Source organism: Saccopteryx bilineata, chromosome 1 (assembly GCF_036850765.1).
Source record: "Saccopteryx bilineata isolate mSacBil1 chromosome 1, mSacBil1_pri_phased_curated, whole genome shotgun sequence".
In the NCBI taxonomy this organism is placed as follows: domain Eukaryota; kingdom Metazoa; phylum Chordata; class Mammalia; order Chiroptera; family Emballonuridae; genus Saccopteryx; species Saccopteryx bilineata.
This window is the reverse complement of record NC_089490.1, coordinates 208,807,961-208,830,843: the sequence shown is the minus strand read 5'-3', so window position 1 is coordinate 208,830,843 and position 22,883 is coordinate 208,807,961. Positions and strand designations below refer to the sequence as shown.

The 22,883-nt window shown below is 36.2% G+C and overlaps 1 protein-coding gene across 1 annotated transcript in view; it reads left to right on the top strand.

Moving 5' to 3' along the window:
* The window catches only part of LOC136319452 (ryanodine receptor 2), a gene marked incomplete at its 3' end in the record, with an annotated part of 236,616 nt that overhangs the window by 77,159 nt on the left and 136,574 nt on the right, over positions 1 to 22,883 (top strand). The window contains exons 9-10 of the mRNA XM_066252709.1: positions 4,139 to 4,303; positions 20,531 to 20,652. Coding sequence (XP_066108806.1) covers positions 4,139 to 4,303; positions 20,531 to 20,652 — 287 coding nt within the window. The remainder of the gene's footprint in view (positions 1 to 4,138; positions 4,304 to 20,530; positions 20,653 to 22,883) is intronic.

Below are 22,883 nucleotides of genomic sequence, written 5' to 3'. Positions count from 1 at the left end.
GAGCACCAGGGGTAAAGAGAGTTACACACACACACACACACACACACACACACACACACACTATGCGTCTCTGCCCTGGATGGGCTGAGGTTGCTTTGCCAGGCAACTCAGTATTTTCTCTGGCCCTGTGGCATTATTAGCTTCATATTTCACCATGACTAAACTATTCTGTGCTTCAATGACACCCAAAAGGAGCAAATAAAATATTTTTTTGATCTTTTAACTTTCCTAACTCTAACAAGTACCATATTTCCCCATGTATAAGACACACCCTTTTTTGAAAAATTTGGGGTCTAAAAACTGGGTGCGTCTTATATAGTGGTTGTAGTTTTTTTTTTAACTTGCATTTTCTGCTTTCTCATATGGATGAGGAATTGTATGAATTTTATAATAAATAAAACTTGAGTTCAATAACTTTATGTAATACATTTATTTTTTCAGATTTCAGGCCCCAAAAGTAAGATGTGTTTTATACATGGGAGCATCTTATACATGGGAAATACAGTATTTGTCTCAAAGAGAGCTGGCTACTACAGAAACAACACACCATCATCTAAGGAGAAGGGCCTTTCCCCCCTCTTATCAGCTGCTTGACAGAATCATTCTGGTAGATTTAAGGACAATGATAGAAATGATGCATTGTGCAGACCACATATTGTTAAGGGTGCTTTCTGAGTAGCGGTTTTGGTTGTGGCAGGCAGTTACACTTGCTGGGCTGAAGCTTCAGCTTTTCTCTTTCTCAGAGGGCAGGTGCTCATATTTCGACTTAGTTATTTCATCTGCCATCTCCTGCCATTATACTGGTCCTCCCTTGAGTGTGCATAGTTTAGTGGTCAACAAGAATTTGGGTGGATTTTATAAGCCAGCAGGGTTTGTGGATACTTCTCTGATTTAGCTTACCTCATTTTCAGGCTGCAGCTGAGCCCGAGTGTGCCCTCACTGGGGGCAGTGAGACGGCGGCTTTCTTCTGCCCAAGCTACAGGCAGACAGGGCTGGGTACCCCAGACGCAGGACAGCTTCTTCTGAATCACTTAGGTGCTGTTTGTCCTTAGAAGTCTGCTCTCCAATGTGTCCCTGATTTTGGTCCTTTTCAAGGGCCGTCAAGTAGATTTTTAAAAGTATTTCTTTGAAATTTTGAAGTTATCTATTGAGGATTAGTCCAATAAAACTATTCTATCATTTCCTAAAGCCAGAATAACTCAAAAGAAAAATAAAATCTAAAAGGTGATACTGAAACTAAAGGCTTTAAATTTAAATACAGTGTATAGCTCAGTGTTTTTCAACCACTGGTCAGTAGACCAGTACCAGAAATTTTGTGCTAATCCATGAAAGAGTTGCAACCCTGCTTTTGTATGATCTTCATACTGGTATGAAATTTCTAGTGACTAGACCAGCAGTTGAAAACTCTGGTATAGTTAATACAGAATTTTAGTGAAATTATTGCTTGCCTGTTCTGGACTCTTAATTTCTTGTAACACAGGTTAAATTTCTGTGAGATGCTTTTACCAGCTGTCTCATTCTTTTATTTTTATTTATTTACTTTTATTATTATTATTTTTTATTTTAGTGATAGCAGAGGAGGCAGAAACAGACTCCCACATGTCCCCTGACCAGGATCCACCTGGAAAGCCCACTAGGGTGCGATACTCTGCCCACTGGGTCCCTTGCTCCATTGTAACCAGAGCCATTTTTTAGCACCTGAGACAGAGGCCATGGAGCCATCCTCAGCGCTCAGGGCCAACTTGCTCCAATCAAGCCATGGCTGCAGGAGGAGAGGAGGAGAAAGAGAGAAGCGAGAGGGGGAAGGGTGGAGAAGCAGATGGGTGCTTCTCCTGTGTGCCCTGACCGGGAATCGAACCCAGGACATCCACACGCAGGGCCAAGGCTCTACCACTTAGCCAACTGGCCAGCATTCCAGCTGTCCCATTTTTGATGCAGGTTATGCTTCTTTTTGTGGCTGTTCAAAGGGTCTAAATTATTTTCACCGGGATTTCTCCTAAGCCTAAGAAAGAAGAAATGACAAAGAAATAAAAGAAGGAAAGGTCTTTGTTTTTTCATACAGCAGATAACCACACATTTTTTTCCAGTGTCACTTTAGCAGTCTTACTGACTCGATAATCAGTCATCATGAAGTTTCACAAACTTCTAATCCAGAGTAATGTGAACCATTTTAGTAAGAAACAAAGTATGACTTCACAGTTAGTAATTGTGACCCCTCAAAACACAAATCTATAAATAGACCACAAACTAATTTCCTTGGATAAAAGAAAAAAACCTTAAAATTTTAGACACTCATTATTTAATCTGATGAGATAATGACATTGTTATATTTCCCCCCAGGATTTAATTTTCCTATTGGTAGGGTTGCTATAAAGTAGATTAGTAGTTTATCTTCTTTGATAGAAAGAAAATGGAATACTTATTATCTCTTTTATTGCAGATACTTAGACTAGTATTTCAGATTATTTGCATAGTGGTTAAATCAACCTAATTTATAAATGTATTCATTTTCTTATATGGCCTTGGCCTTAAGAATTTCAATTCATTTTAATTTTCAATTGTTGATGGAAGGTTATAATAATTTTTGAGTGAGTATGAATAGAGTTTCAAATAACATGGAAAATAGTGTATATTAGAATTTTGTTTTTACTTGACTTTTCCTTTTTGTATAATAGGCATGAATTATACTCCAACATAATCTTCCAAAGCATTATATAACTGTTACTATTTTCATACAACAGTCCGATCAAAGGCATAAAAGAAACTTAAACTTAACAAGGAAAACTAAACCCAGGAGAAGAATAAGAAATCACTAAAGGAATTATTGCAATCTAAAGAATATTAGATTTTTTTCTCTGTTGTGTTAAGGAGTGTACAGAACTTTAAGAGAGTGAATTACTGACGATAAGGATTAAAATAGGAGGGAAGTGGGAAGGGAGTTGCTGAAGGAGGGAGCGTAAAATAGAGAGATTTGAAAGAAACATTTAGCTGGTGTCAGAGAATCAGTTGCTTCATAGCAGAGGCAGGTTAGCCCAGTAGCCCTTCAGGAGTGAGTAACTCTGTGTCCAAGGTAGAAATTGCAGTATTGGTACCTGAATTACAGCAGTTTTGAACAATTCTAAAGAAATCATCATTAACATCCTTGCCAACATAATCACCATTATCATCATCATTTTCATGGTCAAAATCATTACAATTTAAATGTTTATTTTGTCCCAAACATTGTGCTGAGAACTTTACATGCATTATCTCATTTTTTCTGCTACTGTGGGGGAGATACTTTTGTTAGCTTTATTTATAGACCAGAAAACTGAGGCTTAGAAAGCTTGAATGAACTTGTCCTAAGTTCACAGAGCTAGTAAGTGGCAGAGTCTGGGCTCCAAACTGGATTTTCTGTCCCACAAACCTATGCTGTTAAGTCCCAATAAAGAAAAAAATAACCCAGAAAGAATATGAAAGCTGCACTTCTAATTTTTAAATCTCTGGTTTGGAGTGTGCCATTGATGATATAAATTTTTCTGTTATGGCTAAAAATTTTTCTATCAGTGTGAATAATTCAAGAATATGTTATTTATTTTTACAATTTTCTACTTGAATCTTCAGTAGAGGTTGAACTGCTAGAATAAAATATTTGACCATTATTATGTCTGGAGATTTCAGAGGGCTGAATTTTTCAAGGAACATATTTACAACAAGGCAGAATTCTTTCAGTATAAAGAAGTAGTTTCTTTTTCTTTCTTCTTTTTCAAGTGAGATGAGGGGAGATAGACTCCCGCATGTGCCCCAACAGGGATCCACCCAGCATCCCCTGTCTGGGGCTGATGCTCTGCCCATTTGTGGCCATGCTTGCAACTAAGCTATTTTTAGTGCCTGAGAAGGCGGCTCCACAGAGCCATCATCACCACCCGGAGCTGATGTGCTTGAACCAATCAAACCATGGCTGCAGGAGGAGAATAGAGAGAAAAAAGGGGAAGAAGAGGAGTGGAGAAGCAGATGGTTACTTCTCTTGTGTGCTCTGATTGGGAATTGAACCCGAGACATCCACACTCTGGGCTGACACTATACCACAGAGCTAACTGGTCAGGGCCTAAAGTAATAGTTTTCAAACTTTTATTCCCTCTTTTTCCTCTCTCCTTAGGAAAAACTGGATGCAGGGGTGAGAAAGGATGTCGATGGCATGGGGACCTCAGAGATCAAGTACGGAGACTCGGTCTGCTACATCCAGCATGTGAACACGGGCCTGTGGCTGACGTACCAGGCTGTGGACATGAAGTCTGTGAGAATGGGAGCCATCCAGCGGAAGGTGAGGTGATAGGGAAATGCTGTTTACTGCAGTCGTCTCTTATGACTAAAAGTCACAAACATAAGGCAAAGGAGATAGCCAACACTTTCAGCCACCTGCTGATGTTTGTTATGGACATGCTAAATACATCCCACCATAGTAAACTCTGGTTTTGTAAGGTGAACACAGCTGGATGTTACATCACTGCATTAAATATTAAGGGAAAAGATACTCCTTTGTGGGTTGTAGCTTAATCTACCTCTGGACAAATCCACTTTGTCCTTGTGCTGCTGGTGGCATGGTGTTTCTACCTTGCAGACGCTCATACCTTCTCACCGCTATGTCCTTCGCTGACTTCCCTGTGCTTACAAGATTTCTCTGTATTGTTGGAGATAGAAATTCATAGTTTTATTATGTAAATTTTATTTTACCCTGATTTTGTTTATAACTGTTATGCTTTAGATTTGAATCAATAATCACTTTCGATGTTTCTAAATAGTTAACCTATACCTATACAATTTTTATATTATTTTTCATATTTTATTAAATTTATTGGATGATCTTGGCTAATAAATTATGTAGGTTTCAAGTGTACATCTCTATAATACAGCGTCTGCTCAATGCATTGTGTGCTCACCACGCAAAGTTAGATTTCCTTTCACCATTTATTTGACCCGCTTTACCCTCTGTTCTCTCCCCACCCCCTGCCCTCTGGTAACCACCGTACTGTTCTCTGTGTCTATGAGGTTTTGTTTATTTGTTGCTTTCAATTTTATATCCCACATATGACTGATTTCGCTTGGCTTGGTATTTTCAAGATCCATCCATGTTGTCACAAATGGCAATATTTCACCTTTCTTTCGGCTGAGTAGTAGTCCACTGTGCATGTGCACCACATCTTCTTTACCCAGTCCTCTATCGAAGGACACGTTGGCTGTTTCCGAGTTGGCTTCTGTGAGAGGAGTGCTGCTGCCGTGAACACAGGGCACATATATCTGTACAAATAAATGTTTTCAAAAATGTTTTCAAATGTTTTGGACTACCACGCTCTTTGAGGGTGACGTGACATCCTCCTCAAGCTGAACTCACCACCTCTCTGTCCTGTGCTCCTTTGTTCTTCAGTGGATCCTGATGCATCTTCATTGGTTTGGTTCCCCAGCATGACTCAGCACATTGCTTACAGTCTCCACGGGGAAAAAAGTGGCTTTTTCTCACACATTGTTTTCTCTTTCAAATATTATTTTAAACACTTTTTTTCTCCACCCAATTCCTATCTATCTACCAGAGATTAAGTTTAAAATTGATATCAGAAGTTTTTCCTGACTCTCAGCTTATCCCTAACATCTACCCTCTTTTGTGGTCTCATAATATTTGTGGGTAACTTATTAAATTTTACAGGCAGTCCCTGTGCTATTTTATTTACTAGTCTACACATCTTCATCTCCTAATTAGTGGGTACCCTTAGGGAAAGGACATTGTACTAAATTGTTTCTATTTCATATTTCCACACCAACATGTAACCCAGTGCACAGAACCAAACAAATAACAAGACACATATTATTTCTACAGATGTGAGCCCTTTGGAAGGAATTCTGTGGTGGGACAGAAGCTTAATTTCAGTATACTTGTTAATCATAACACACATGTTCCAGTGTAGATTGTTCAGCATTATTGTAGTCTGTATAGAGTGAGCGGTGCTGTATTTAAGGAAGTTAGCAGCTGATTCTGCTCTGAGGAGCTTGGGCTTAAATGCTTCCCTGTACCGCCATCCTCAGAGTGTCAGGTAAGATCCTGGGACAACATCCTGTCCACTCAGCCCCCTGGATTGTTACCATTACTCATCAAATGTTAGAGGTGAAGCTTATATACACTGAAATGCAAAGAAATTAACTACAGTTTTGACAAATGGATACATTTATGTGACCCACACATGTCACACTGTGGCACATCTTATATTGTCTAGAAAGTTGCCCACCATGCTCTCCCAGGTTATCCCAGCCCCTTCCTCCATAGGGGAAGCTGCTTTCATGACTTTTCCACACCACAGGTTAGTTTTGCCTCGCGTGGAACTTGATGCAGATGAAATCATACACACACTCCCTTTGGTACGTTGCTTCTGTCACTCAGCAGAAGATCTCTGACTTATGTCCTGTATGTTTTTCATTGGGATCCAAAGAGTTGAAGCTGCTTTTTAAGGTCTTCAGAAGCCAGAAAGCCAGGAGTTGGGCAATGTTCAGTTAGTTCACTGTCAGGGTGGAGGGACAAAAAGGAACAGGCATGACAAAGGTATATAATTGTGATTTACTAGACTATGGGAACATGGACCACAGCTGTTATTTCTGTTCTTAACATGTAGCACAGCACCTGGACCAGATGTACAGTCAGTGTTGAGTTGATGAGATCCTATCTGCATCTGTTAGCTTGGTCTCCAGCTGGGTTGAGGTTGCAGACTTTGGTGCCAGGAGTGCTGCATTTGCATCTGGAGGTGAATAGCTGATGTCCAGATTTTGGCCAGAGAATCTGATAGGACTTCCAGAAATTTCTATTTTGATAATGATGTTTGGCCATGGGTCTTCTATCGGATTTAGCAGATGTTTATCATTTAGTCTAAATAGTTTATTTTGAAAAATTTTAAACATACAAAAAAAGTTGGAAGACCAACCAGTAGATATCCATGTGTTCTTGAATTAGACTCAACAATTATTAATAGTTTTTAGTAGTTTCTTTCCGTGTCCCTCCCTTCTTCCTCTCTCTGTACGTATACATGTGTATGTGTATGTATCTGTATGTGCATACACACATCTACGCACATCCACAGTACCACTCTTACACTTAATGATGATAATTCCATTACATCATCCAATATCCCATTCATGTTCATATTTCTTTTATTGTCCCAAGAATGTCTTTTATAGATCGTTCAAATTCAAGATCCATTCAAGGTTTGTAGAGTAATTTGGTTTTTTTAATGCTTACTTAGTCTCTTTTAATGTAGAAGAGTTCCTCATCTGGTTTTTTCCTGTGCCACTGAATGTTTTAAGAATCCAGGCCAGTTACAGAATACCTTACATTCAGGATGCGCTTGCCTGTTTTCCCCCATTGCTTTGGTTCCTTATGAGTCCCGTGAATTTGAAATTAGATCTATGGCTGTGCTCTTTATATCAGTTGCTGTCATCCACTTGTGGTTATTTGGTGCTTGAATGTGGCTAACACTACAGGTACAGAACTTTTAATTTAATTTTAATTAATTTAAATTTGAAAACCTATACTTGAGTAAGTTATTAGAAAATGTTTATGCATGGTTGGAGCAACTTTTAATTTTGATTAATTTTAATTAATTTAAGTTTGAAGAGCTGTATTGAGTAATGTATTACAAAACCATTTATGCATGTTTGGAGCAACTTAGGCACGTGAATGGGCTTTTCTAACTATGTAAATGTCATGAATCCCGAAAACAAATCAAGTATTTTCAGTAATGAATGGGTATCCATAATAAGGTATCCTATAAGTATAAAATACCTTCTAGATTTTGAAGAAAAAATATAAAATATCCCATTAAACACTGTGAATATTTATTACATGTTAAAATAGTATTTTAGATATATTAAGTCAAGTATGTTATTAAAATTTTATCTTTAAAAATACTTTTATTAATATGGGTTCTAGAAAATTCAAAGCAACACATTTTAGATAAACATCTGCTAAATCCCTCTGCCTCCCATATCCACGCTTCCCTTGGTCACTGTCACTCTCCAGGATAAAAGCTGGTCACTGTCACTCTCCAGGATAAAAGCTGGTCACTGTCACTCTCCAGGATAAAAGCTGTCATTGCTTGTGATGCTGGGATGAGTTCTGTTATTGGGCTCTTACTATATTGACAGTGATTTTATTGGATTCTCCATTCTGTATTCCCTGGTGTTAAATGTTAATATTTACCAGAAAGATAAATGTTCAAAATAAATTTCACAAATCATAAAGAACTGAAAGGGGAAATAAGGAAAAAGTTTGTTCTTGGATATCACTTAATAAGAGCTCGTCTAATATCACATTGTCTTTAATGCTTTTATTAAAAGTCCAATATGATATACGGTTGTGGGAGAAATATAGATATAAATGGTAACCTGTAAACACATTTTTTAAGAGATAGAAATAAATTTCTATTAGAATCTACTCCTCAATCTTAAGAAATGATGACATCTTATCATTTACAACAACATGGATGGAACTTGAGAACATTATACTGAGTGAAATAAGGAAATCAGAAAAAGCTAAGAACTCTATGATTTCACATATAGGTGTGATATAAAAATGAGACTCATAGACATAGATAATAGTGTAGTAGTTACTAGGAAGAGGAGGTTGTGTGGAAGGGGAATAAGGAGGGACAAATATATGATTATGAAAAATGATTTGACTTTGGGTGATGGGCACACAACACAATAAAAAATTCAAATGCTATGGAAATATTTACCTGAAACCTATATAGGCTCATTGGTCAATGTCACTCCATTAAATTTAATTTTCTAAATAAAATAACAAATAACTCTTTAGGTATTATATCCCCATTCAATATACTTAAATATTAAATGCAAAAAATAAAAGAAAAGCTTAAATTATCATCTTTTACCATTTTTTGCTCATGTATGCCTTGAATGAATTTTAAAACTGAATACCCCATTTATATACTTTTCACTGAGAGTTGACTTGATGTGGTGAACCCACAATGTAAGATAAAGATGTAGAAATGTGCCCCTGAAACCTGTATAATTTTATTAACCAATGTCAACCCAATAAAGTTAATTAAAAATTAAAAAATAAGGTTAAGGAGTTACAAATGAAAGTATGTCTGCTGTAAATATGAACATTTTGCATCAAACTCTATGTATATCTTTTAAATGTATTCTATGGAAACTAAATACCGAGTTTGCACAACATCCTTGTTTCATTCTGTTGAATTGCATAAAACATCACTACTTGACAATTTTCCCTTCCCAGTGAATCTCGTATCAGTTCACTCTGCACACCTTTACATCTGGGTGAGGCTTCACCTCCGTGTGCAGGACTTACACAGCCTCTTCCCAAGCCTCTCTGCCCTTGGTTGACCTTGTCCCAGCCACTGTGACTTTATGACGGCCATGCTCGAACCCTTCCTACTAAGTGTCACTTCCTGTGGTCACCCAGTATCCTTACCACCCCAGATCAGATTCTGTTCCTCCTCTCCCTCTGCATCCCCCCTCCCCCAATCTTCAGTCCACAGCAGGGATGCCAGGATTCTCAATTGTTTCCCTGCTGTCTTCTCCCTTAACCATGGTTTAAAGTCACAATAGGACCTATGTTCTCCATCATGGCTAATGGAGAGTTTGCCTTTTGGTAAAGTGTCTTAGGCAGTGGTTGGCAAACTCATTAGTCAACAGAGCCAAATATCAACAGTACAACGATTAAAATTTCTTTTGAGAGCCACATTTTTTAAACTTAAACTATACAGGTAGGCACATTGTTATTAACTTAATTAAGGTACTCCTAAGCTGGCCTTTGCTAAAAACTCAAGGGGCCAAAGAGCTGCATGTGGCAAACAAGTCACCGTTTGCCGAACAGGGTCCTAGGGGTCTGGAGAAGTTGATCAGTCTTGTCTGTGCTGGTGAAGGAACAAGTGAAACAGACTTCCTAGACCACAGGAGAGATCATCTGATTGGAACCTATCCTGTAAACATCTTTTAGAACCATCTACCCTGTAAATCCTTATGGGGAGACTTCAGTGTGGTCATGAATCTAGATCTCCTCATTTTTATATGCTTTCAAGTTACCTAGGGTCTGCAAATCATTTAATTTTCAAGAAAAGCATTTGGTGCCATCTTCGCCCATCTTTACGTGTTTAAAACTGTTTTTCTGTTGCCTTTTCATATGAGTAAAACTTGGTGAATTAAAAGTATCTGACTCACTAGTCATAGCTTTTATATGTCCTACTTGATGTGACTATTCATGTTTTGCTGAAGAAATATAAATATTGATTGCAGACCAATACTCAGACCACACTGGGGTGTTACAAATGTATAAATTCTATACTGTATTACCTTTTAAAAAACATAAAAACTCTGAATTATGAAATGCATGTGTCACCAAGGGTTTTTGATAGGTATACTTAGGTCTTTTTAATAAAAACTGGGAGGAGAATTGTTCAACCACGTCTTTGGTTTCTTTTTTTTTATATATAAATAAATTTTTATTAATGTTAATGGGGTGACATCAATAAATCAGAGTACATATATTCAAAGAAAACATGTCCAGGTTATCTTGTCATTAAATTATGTTGCATACCCATCACCCAAAGTCAGATTGTCCTCTGTCATCTTCTATCTGGTTTTCTTTGTGCCCTTCCCCTCCCCCAATCCCTTCCCTCTCTTCCCCCCTACCCCCCACACTCTTGTCCATGTCTCTTAGTCTCGTTTTTATGTCCCACCAATGTATGGAATCTTGCAGTTCTTGGTTTTTTTTTTATTTATTTATTTCACTCCATATAATGTTATCAAGATCCCAGCATTTTGTTGTTAATGATTTGATGTCATCATTTCTTATGGCTGAGTATATTCCATAGTGTATATATGCTACATCTTCTTTATCCAGTCTTTTATTGAAGGGCTTTTTGGTTGTTTCCATTTCTTGGCCACTGTGAACAATGCTACTATGAACATGGGGCTACATGTGTCTTTATGTATCAATGTTTCTGAGTTTTTGGGGTATATACCCAGTAGAGCAGGGGTCCCCATACTTTTTACACAGGGGGCCAGTTCACTGTCCCTCAGACTGTTGGAGGGCCAGACTATAAAAAAAACTATGAACAAATCCCTATGCATACTGCACATATCTTATTTTAAAGTAAAAAAACAAAATGAGAACAAATACAATATTTAAAATAAAGAACAAGTAAATTTAAATCAACAAACTGACCAGTATTTCAATGGGAACTATGCTCCTCTCACCGACCACCAGTGAAAGAGGTGCCCCTTCCGGAAGTGCGGTGGGGGCCGGATAAATGGCCTCAGGGGGCCACAGTTTGGGGACCCCTGCAGTAGAGGGATTGCTGGGTCATAAGGTAGTTCTATTTTCAGTTTTTTGAGGAACCACTATAATTTCTTCCATAATGGTTGTACTACTTTACATTCCCACCAACAGTGAATAAGGGTTCCGTTTCTCCACAGCCTCTCCAACATTTGCTATTACCTGTCTTGTTGGTAATAGCTAATTTAACAGGTGTGAGGTGGCATCTCATTGTAGTTTTGATATGCATTTCTATAATAACTAAAGAAGATGAGCATCTTTTCATATATCTGTCAGCCATTTGTATTTCTTCCTGGGAGAAGTATCTGTTCATGTCCTCTTCCCATTTTTTTATTGGAGTGTTTCTTTGTTTTTGTTGAGTTTTATGAGTTCTTTGTATATTTTGGATATTAGGCCCTTATCTGAGCTGTTGTTTGAAAGTATCATTTCCCATTTAGTTGGCTGTCTGTTTATTTTGTTGTCAGTTTCTCTTGCTGAGCAAAAACATTTTAGTCTGATGTAGTCCCATTCATTTATCTTTGCCTTCACTTCTCTTGCCTTTGGAGTCAAATTCATAAAATGCTCTTTAAAACCCAGGACCATGAGTTTAGTACCTAAGTCATGTCTTCTTCTATGTACTTTATTGTTTCAGGTCTTATATTTAGGTCTTTGATTCATTTTGAATTAATTTTAGTAAAAGGGGACAAGCTGAGGTCGAGTTTCATTCTTTTGCATGTGGCTTCCCAGTTTTCCCAGCACCATTTGTTGAAGAGGCTTTTTTTTCTCCATTGTGTATTGTTAGCCCCTTTATCAAAATTATTTGACCATATATATGTGGTTTTATTTCTTCATTTCTATTCTGTTCCATTGGTCTGAGTGTCTATTTTTCTGCCAATACCATGCTGTTTTGATTGTTGTGGCCCTATAATATAGTTTGAGGTCAGGTATTGTAATGCCCCCAGCTTCATTCTTTTTCCTTAGGATTGCTTTGGCTATTCAGGGTTTTTTATAGTTCCATATGAATCTGATGATTTTTTGATCCATTTCTTTAAAAAATGTCATTGGAATTTTGATGGAAATTGCATTAAATTTATAAATTGCTTTGGGTAATATAGCCATTTTGATTATATTTATTCTTCCTATCCAAGAACAAGGAATAATTTTTCATCTCATTGTATCTTTTTCGATTTTCCTTAACAATGCTTTGTGGTTTTCGTTATATAGGTCCTTTACATTCTTTGTTATATTTATTCCTAGGTATTTTATTTTTTTGTTGCTATCATGGAGGGGATTATTTTTTTGAGGTCGTATTCTAATATTTCATTGTTGGCATATAGAAAGGCTATGGACTTTTGTATATTAATATTGTATCCTGCAACCTTACTGTATTGGTTTATTGTTTCTAGTAATCTTTTTGTGGAGTCTTTGGGGTTTTCAATGTATAGGATCATATCATCTGCAAAAAGTGATACCTTTCCTTCTTTTCCAATATGGATGCCTTTTATTTCTTTTTCTTGTCTGATTACTCTGGCCAGAACTTCTAGCACCACGTTAAATAAGAGTGGAGAGAGTGGACAACCCTATCTTGTTCCCGATTTAAGGTAGAAAGTCCTCAGTTTTATGCCATTTAATATGATGTTGGCTGATGGTTTATCATATATGACGTTTATTATGTTGAGATATTTTTCTTCTATACCCATTTTGTTGAGTGTCTTAAACATAAAGTTGTGTTGTATTTTATTGAATGCCTTTTCTGCATCTATGGATAAGCTCAAGTGGTTTTTGTTCTTTGTTTTGTTGATATGGTGTATTACGTTAACTGTTTTACGTATGTTGAACCATCCTTAAGATTCTGGGATGAATCCCACTTGATCTTGATGTATTATTTTTTTAATATGTTGTTGTATTCTATTTGCCAGTATTTTGTTTAGTATTTTAGCATCTGTATTCATTAGAGATATTGGTCTGTAGTTATATTTTTTTGTGCCATCCTTGTCAGGTTTCGGTATGAGGGTTATGTTGGCCTCATAAAATGTGTTTGGAAGTATTGCTTCTTCTTCAATTTTTTGAAAGACTTTGAGTAGAATAGGAACCAAGTCTTTGAATGTTTGATAGAATTCACTAGTATAACCGTCTGGGCCTGGACTTTTATTTTTGGGGAGGTTTTTAATAGTTTTTTCTATATCTTCCCTGCTAATTGGTCTTTTAGGCATTCTGCTTCTTCATGACTCAGTCTAGGAAGGTTGTATTGTTCTAGGAATTTATCCATTTCTTCTAGATTGTTGAATTTGGTGGCATATAGTTTTTTGTAGTATTCTACAATAATTCTTTGTATATCTATGATATCTGTGGTGATTTCTCCTATTTCATTTTGGATTTTGTTTATATGAGTCCTTTCTCTTTTTTCCTTGGTAAGTCTTGCCAAAGGTTTGTCAATTTTGTTGATCTTTTCAAAGAACCAGGTCGTTTTATTAATTTTTTCTATAGTTTTTCTGTTATTTCATTTATTTCTGCTCTGATTTTTATTATTTCCTTTCTTCAGCTGGTTTTGTGTTGTCTTTGTTTTTCTTTTTCTAGTTCCTGAAGGTGTGAAGTTAAGTGGTTCACTTGAGCTCTCTCTTGTTTGTTCATATAGGCCTGAAGTGATATGAACTTTCCTCTTATTACTGTTTTTCCTGCATCCCAGAGATTCTGATATGTCGTATTGTCATTTTCATTTGTCTGTATATATCTTTTGATCTCTGCACTTATTTCTTCTTTGACCCATTCATTTTTTAAAAGTATGTTGTTTAGTTTCCACATTTTTGTGGTGTTTTTTCCCTCTTTTTTTGCAGTTGAATTCTAGTTTCAAGGCTTTATGATCATTAAATATGCTTGGTACAATTTCAGTTTTTCTGAATTTGCTGATGTTATTTTTGTGGCCCAACATATGGTCAATTCTTTAGAATGTTCCATGTACACTAGAGAAAAAGGTATACTCTGTCGCTTAGGGATGAAGTGTCCTGTAGATGTCTATCATATCCATTTGTTCTAGTGTTTCATTTAAGGCCAATATTTCTTTATTGATTTTCTGTTTGGATGAACAATCTAGAGCCATCAGCAGTGTATTAACATCTTCAAGTATGATTGTATTTTTGTCAGTTTTTGTTCTTAAGTCAGTCAGTAGCTGTCTTATATATTTTGGTGCTCCTTGGTTTGGTGCATATATATTAAGGATTGTTATGTCTTCTTGATTCAGTGTCCCCTTAATCATTATGAAATGACCATTTTTGTCTCTGAGTACTTTTTCTGTCTTGTAGTCAGCATTATTAGATATGAGTATTGCTTCACCTGCATTTTTTTTAGTTGGTATTTGCTTGCAGTATGTTTTCCAGCCTTTCACTTTGAACTTGTTTTTATCCTTATTGCTTAGATGTGTTTCTTGTAGGCAGGATACAGTTGGATTTTCTTTTTTAATCCATTCTGCTACTCTCTTTCTTTTTTTTTATTGGTGAGTTTACATTTAGTGTAATTATTGACATTTGTGGGTTCCCTATTGCCATTTTATGAATTGCTTTGTGTTAGTTTCGTATCTTGTTTGAGTCTTCTCTTGTTTTTCTATCATTTGTTCTTGTTTGTTTGTATTCCATACTTCTTTCCTCTGTTGCTACCTTTTTTAAGTCATATGCTTCTGTGGTGGTTTTTTCAAGGGTGGTTACCATTAAGTAATGAGAAGGGTACCTACCATATTCATTGTAGTACCCTGTCTTATGAGTGTTTCTGCACTTCATTGTCTTTTGCTACTGTTAATCTCCGTCCTGTTCCTTTTTTTTTTGCTTTTGTTGTCACAGTTTAAATTTGGTTTTATTGTGTTCTTTGTGGAGTTTTTACTTGTGATTTTGTTTTGTTTTGTTCTTTGAATCTGGTTGGAAAACCACCTTTAGTATTTCCTAGAGTGGGGGTTTTCTGATGATAAATTCCCTCATCTTTTCCATATTTGTGTATGTTTTCATTTCTCCTTCATATTTGAAGGATAGCTTTAATGGGTATAGTATTCTTGGCTGAAAGTTCCTCTCTTCTAGGGCTTTAAATATTGGGGTCCACTATCTTCTAGCTTGTAGAGTTTCTGCTGAGAAATCTGATGATAATCTAATGGGCCTTCCTTTAAGTTTTTTTTTTTTTAATTTTTTATTTATTCATTTTAGAGAGGAGAGAGAGTGAGACAGAGAGAAAGAGAGAGAGAGGAAGGGGGGAGGTGCTGGAAGCATCAACTCCCATATGTGTCTTGACCAGGCAAGCCCAGGGTTTTGAACTGGCGACCTCAGCATTTCCAGGTCGACGCTTTATCCACTGCGCCACCACAGGTCAGGCAATGGGCCTTCCTTTATATGTTGTACTCTTCCCTGGCTGCCTTGAGAATTTTTTCTTTGTCATTGGTTTGTGTCATCTTTATTATGATGTGCCTTGGAGTGGGTTTGTTGGGGTTAAGAAAACTCGGTGTTCTGTTTGCTTCTTGAATTTGAGGCTTTAGTTCTTTCCACAGGCTTGGGAAGTTCTCGTCTAGTATTTGTTCGAATATATTCTCCATTCCATTTTCTCTCTCTTATTCCTCTAATATACCTATTATTCTTATGTTATTCCTTTTGACAGAGTCAGACAATTCCTGTAGGGCTTTCTCATTTAAAAAAATTTTTGAGTCTCTCTCTTTTTCTCTCTGCTGTGCCTGAAGTTGCTTGTCTTCTATGTCACTAATCCTACCTTCTATCTGGCCTGTTCTATTAGCTAAGCTTGTTACCTCATTTTTCAGTTCATGAATTGAGTTTTTCATCTCTGTTTGATTTGTTTTTATAGTTTTAATTTCCTTGGACATATATTCTTTGTGTTTGTTGAGTTGTTTTCTGAGCTCCCTAAATTGCCTTTCTGTGTTTTCTTGTATATCTCTGAGTATTTGTATTTTAAATTCTCTGTCATTTATCTCCGAGGTTTCCAATATATTAAATTTTTTCTCCATAGATTTTTCCACATCTATCTGTGCTACTTCTCTATCTTTTGTATCCATGATATTTGATTTCCTTTTTCTAAATGGCATCTGAGGGTGGTCTTGTTGATAGCACTAATGAGAATTAATAAAGAATGAAAAGTAAGAAATAAAAAAGTAAAAAATAAAAATAAATAAAATGGTAAAAAACACACAAAAATCGAATAATAATTTATTATTCCCCCCCCTTTTCTTTTTTCTATTCCCCTCCTCTCCCCTCCTCCTTAGGAAAATATCATGATGAGCTGTGAATTATATTATGCTAAGTGGAACAAAAACTGTGTATAACGGAGGGCCTAAGTTGGGGGGAAGTGTTAAAGTGGCAAAAAAGAAAGTAGGGACCCACAAAACGCAAAAAAGGAAAAAATTTTGGTCAAGTATAAAATGATTTGCTTGTAAGGGATGGTCAGCTAAGAGATATATGAGTGAGATAAGAAGGAAACAGGAAAAAGGAAAAAGAAACCATTGAATTAATTGGAGCAGAAACTAAATATATAGAATGGAGATCCTGGGTTCAGAGGAATGCTAATGAGTTAAAAACCAAAGTAAAAAGCAGCCTAAATGCCACCAAAAAAATCCTTGAGTCCCAAATTAAATAATTTGTGATTGAGGATTGAATGAGAGGAAGTGTAAAAGGAGCAAAGAAGAAACTAATAGAGAAGGAGAAATAAGAAAAAAGGGAACAGGAAAAGAAGAAAAAAGAAAAAGAAACAGAGAGAGAGAGTTTTGGAGTATAACCCTCATGGAGAGTAAGGAAGAAGAAAAGAAATAAAATATAACACTTATGGGTAGTGTAGTTCAAGAAGACAAAAGAATAAGAGGGGCAGAGAATAAGAGGACCAAGGTGGAGGAAATAGAAATTATAATAATAATAAAGGCAAGAAGATGAAAGATACAAAAAAATAGTGGAACAAGTTATAAAGTCTGTGGATTTTTCTTGATTTTGAGAAGTTAACTTCTTTTTTCTTTTTCTTTCTCCTCTCTCTTTCCTGGTCGGTGACTCTGTACCCCATGCTTTGCCCCTGTGTCACACTTAGGTAGAGAGATTTGTAGTTGATGAGACTCTACGGCGATGTCATATATTAGGCTTCAGTCTTGTTGGTAGTCAAGTCTTGTTAGTGTTTGCAGGCTATGACAATGAGAGAGTCCATTTTTCTAGAGCCTCTTTCCTAGTCTCTCCTTCCTGAATTAGCAGCCTGATGATCCAGCTATGAGGCTGCTGCTGCCTCTGTCTGGGGAGTAAGAGGCTCAAAAAGCTGGCAAATCCCCACTCTATCCCCATTCAATGCAGGGCTGTGGGAAAGGCTCTGGCAGTCAGAGCTGCCAGCGTAATCAGGCAGGGCTGGGAGCCAGTTGCTCTCAAGGTGACTTTCTATGAGCTTCCAGGCCTGTTCAGGACACCTAGCACTCTGTGGGACCACTCTACCCAGGCTTTCTGCACTTAGTAAACTGTTTTGGCTGGGAAGAAGATGCCCTAGTCGCTGCCTGCAGTGCAGGAGGTCTTAACATCTGCCAAGTCCCTCTTTTTAGCGGTATATCCCTGAGTATGAAAGCTCTGCCAATCAGAAGTTGCCCCCACCCCTTTAGCAAGAGGCACTAAAAAATATCATGCCTCTTGTCTTAGATCGCTGAACTGAGAGAGATCTTGTTAATTAGAGCCGTGTAGGTCAGTTGGGAGGTTAGCAGACTGTGGGTTAAGCTAATTTCAGCGATTGGATCCACAGATCTGCTCCAGAAAGGACTGCAAGCTGCCCGAGCGCCCCTCCCCTGATGCTTCATTGTTAGCTTGAATGGCTGGGTGAGGTGCCCCGCCCGCCTATATAGAGAAGCTCGGGCATAGGGAAGTTTGCTTTGCCACACTCCCCGCGGGCCGCTGGCAGCTGCTGCTCCCGGCGGCGCGGGCGTTTGCTCGCATGGGCTGATTCACCACAGGCACACTCTTTCCTCGGCTTGAATGAACGTCTGTGATGCGGCTTAGCTTCCTTCATACCCTTAGCCCCCCCCCCCCCCACTCGCAGTTCCAAGTGAAAGCAGCCTTTGCTCAGGTTAGTGAGGAAGGCAGAGTGTTCCTTTGCCCGACTTATTTTCTTCAGGGTTGATTATATATTTAGTCAATTTTTTGCTTGATCCTACCTTCACCTTCAGTGTGTGGAACTCTCAGATGCCCCAAGGATAGATTTTTCTGTCTGGTTGATGAACTTGTTGAAATTTTGGGGAGATTTGTCAGTTGCGCTCCTCACGGCGCCATTTCTCTGACGTCACTCTATTTGTGGGATTTTAAATGCGTCCTGATTTCAAAAAGTTTGAGAACCACTGACTTAAGTTGCTATTCCTATTTTACTTAGATTTTTTTGAAAAATTAGAAATTAATGCTGTATTTTATCAATTGAAGGGAAATTAAAATGTTTTAGTGTTCTTTAATTTTTTGATGTTAATGGAAATGATGATATTGAAGAATCCTTAAATTTGTAGAGTAAACCCTATCTGGCCATAATTTATTCTTTTAAAATCTCACTAGGTTCTATTCATATTTTATTTAGAATTATTACATATCTCTATAGGTGAAATTAATCTTTCTTTGTTTATTGATACTGAAATTTGAATTTCATACAATTTTCCTGTGTCATGGCTTTTGTGTGTGTGTGTTTGTGTGTGTGTGTAAAATGTAATAACCATTTTTAGCTCACCAGCTGTACAAAAATAGGCAATAGGTTATAGTTTGTTAACTTCTGGTTAAGATTAAGCTACAATGTAGAGTTTCTGTTCTTTGAAGGTTTTTGGAACTCACCTGTGAAACCATGTAGTCCTTGGGTTTCTTAAATATTAGATTTTCAATTTCCTTTACAATCTCTTTTAAATAAATTGGTCTCAGTATATTTTCTACTTAGTTGGGGGATCCTTTCAATGAGTCTTAATTTGCTAGGAAGCCATCTATTTTTTGTGGGATACTCAGTTACATTTGTTTTTTTTTATTGTATATTTTTTCCCCTGGAAGTATTATCATATGATAATTTTATAAATTTAATTTTCTTTGTATCTTAATCTCCCTGTTTTTTCTTTTTTAATTTTGTTTTTAGGCTGGACTGTGTGAGGTTTACCTCTTTTATTTGTCTCCTTAAGGAATCAAATTTTTGGCTTTAAAAAAATCCTTCTTAGTATTTTATTTTATTTCTAGCTTATTAAATGCTCTTTTTAGCTTCTTTAATCCCCTTTTTCCACTTTGTTTTTTTTGTATAGAGTCTTAAAAATCAGGAACATGCTCCTTCATTTTAGTCATGTTTTTTCTTTGTCAGTGAAGCATTTAAGGTCTGTATTTGCCTTTGAATAATGATATAGCTCTGTTCCATTGATTTGCTATACAGAGTTCCATTTTACATTGCTGTCTAGATAGTTTGTAATTTTAATTCTCTTACTGATTTTAACTCAGTATACCTGCGAGGTGACTGAACTGTCTCACTCAAAGTGTTGAGTGAAGAAATCAGACACAGTAGGGGTCACAGCATGGTTCAATTCATATATAGCACACATGTCACCTTTAGTGTTCAAAGTCAGAAAGTGGGACCACTGTGGAGGACAGGGTAGGAAGGGAGCTCTCGGCAGACTGGGATGTGCTGCAGTCTTCTCTCTCTTGCTCTGAGTATTGTTCACACAGTGTGTTCACTTTGTGAAAATCATTCAACTGTTCACTTAAGATTTTTGCACTTATTTCTGCTCATGTCAGACTTTCATAGTAAGCCAAAAAACAAAAGGTCTAACAGAATAACTAATAAAATAAAAATGCATTTTTTAAAGAATTTAAATGTCTTAGAAACATTGTTCAGCATTTACCAATTAACCAATCTATGTTCAAAACTATTGTGTAATTGGAATACCAATGATCTTCTTTGCTGCTTTGATCACGGTTTGTTGGACTTGGGTCACCAAACATGACATGAGAAAACACATGGTGTTTGTTTTTGCTCAACTCAGTACAATAACCGATTCATTCTTTAAAACAATGACTGAATGAATATATTGAATGGCTAGGTTGTCCAAGGACCCATGCATATTATTTTATCTTATACATAGCAGTTCTACGGCTCCTTCTACCTGTCTTGATTCTGTTTATTGTTACCGCTTTTTTTAGTGTGCATCTTTTTAACCCCATTTGGAATAGAGATGTTGGGAGTAATGGCATAACATCTGCCTCCTCACAGGCTATTATGCATCATGAGGGCCACATGGATGATGGCATAAATTTATCCAGATCACAGCATGAAGAGTCACGGACAGCACGGGTCATACGGAGCACAGTCTTTCTTTTCAATAGATTTATAAGGTACATTTTCTTTTGTTGTGGTGGCCATTTTACCTATTACCTCAATTCCTTACTGATTTTAAAAATTAATAATTCTAAAAAGTACTATAGTGGTAAATCTCATACAGTTTGAAAGGTCAACTGAACAACTTTGAAAGCACCAGTTAGATGGTTTTAGTCTTTCTTTTCAATGACCTTTTAAAAGAAATGTGCCTGGCTGGGTAACTCATTTGGTTTGAGCTTTGTCCTGATATGGCAAGGTCATGAGTTCGATCCCTGGTCAGGACCCATACAAGAATCAATCAATGAATGTCTAACAAGTAGACAGACAAATTCATGTTTCTCTCTCTCTTTTTCTTCTTCTCTTTCTAACATAATTTTTAAAAAATTATAAAAAAGAAATATGCTTTCAGAAGTTGTATGTGTAACTTTTTATCAATAGCTCTTAACTCAGGATTATTCTATAATATACCGTTATGCTGGACTTATTTAATTCCCTTTACCCTGAAGGTAATACTTTTTGAATTTTGAACTGTATTAAAAAATCAAGTGTATATTTTAATGAATAAGTTTACCCATCTAATAATGGAAAAATTGCATCTCTAAAAAATTAAATCAAGCTCATGGACAAAGTGTTTCTGGTAACCTTACATACATATAGACTATGGCCTGCGATGAATATCATAAAAACTTTAAACTTTGCCAGTTTGATGGAAAAAATGTATGTGTGTGTATATGCAAATATATATTTATACTTTTTAAAATTTGCATTTATTTGAGAATTGTGAAAATGGTTGTATTTCATATTTACTGACTAGATTTCTTCATTTAGTTTTCTTTTGTGATTTACCCCATTATTTATTAATATTTTATTAGCCTTCCATAATCTTATGTTGTTAGAGATTTTAATTTCCTGTCTGTCATCATATATAAATTGCAAATATTTTTCTAATTTATTGGTTTGAAAAAGAATTTTAAAGTGTTTTTTAATAGTTTACTCATTAAATCACGTTTTGTTCTGAAACAGTGTAATTAATAATTTTAGAGTCTTAGTAGCATTTGTCTGGTAAGAGGCTTCTAGAATGGAATTGAATGGTTATGTTTCTAATAGCAGACATATTGTACTTAATAATCTAGAAACAGACAATTACTATTGCTTCTCTTTAGGTTTGAACATATAGATTTTATATTTTAATCACTTGTGAGTTCATATGGTTCAGTACCATGAGTGTTGAGTATGACTATGTTATAAATATATTTATGAATTAATGGGATACAATGTTTAGAACAGAAATATTTTCATTGCATATGAATTTTCATTATAAGGGCAGAAATGATTGTTTTTGCAAAGTCATTTCTGTTGCTTTTTGGATATAAAAAAACATACAGATCTGATAACACTAGGACACTAGGTAATAGATGAGTTTATTGATATAAATAATTTGGAATTTCAGGCAGAAACTTGAGAATAATCATGCAGTTTTACTATTTCTACTATATATGAGGCTGAAGTTAAATATTCCTAAATCATTAGTGACTATGTAAATGATGATTCATTTAAATAATAATTTTTAGCATCATAAACTTTGAAGATAATCAAATTCTCATTTATAAGGCTTTTCTTCTTTTCTAAAATATAATTTCCAATGTAGCCAGATAATTAGCCAGAGGCATTTCATGGAATAAAATATTGTCATACATTTTTTACTTTTATTTTCTTAAAGATGTATTCTTCCTTTTTTTTAAAATTTATTTTATTCATTTTAGAGAGGAGAGAGAAAGGGAGAGAGAGACAAAGAGGGAGAGAGAGACAGAGAGAGAAGGTGGGGAGGAGCTGGAAGCATCAACTCCCATATGTGCCTTGACCAGGCAAACCCAGGATTTTGAAGCAACCTCAGCATTTCCAGGTCAACGCTTTATCCACTGCGCCACCACAGGTCAAGCCTTGTCATACATTTTTGCTGATGCAGAGACCAGGAAAGGAACTATATTTTTATGCATTAAGTTTTGTCATGACTAATATAAATATTACTCTATCAGCTATAATAGGGCATTCTTTCACTCTTTTTGGTATCGGTTGAGTATTTTTTAATAAACTTTTTAGTTTGGAATAATTTTGATTTACAAACACTTTAAAATTCTTTACAGACATTAAAAGCTTTGAGTTTTAAAACTCAGAATCTCGGAAAGCTTATAAATCAACACATTTACTTGCCAATAATATGTTTTCCTTCAAAGGCTAGAAAATACAC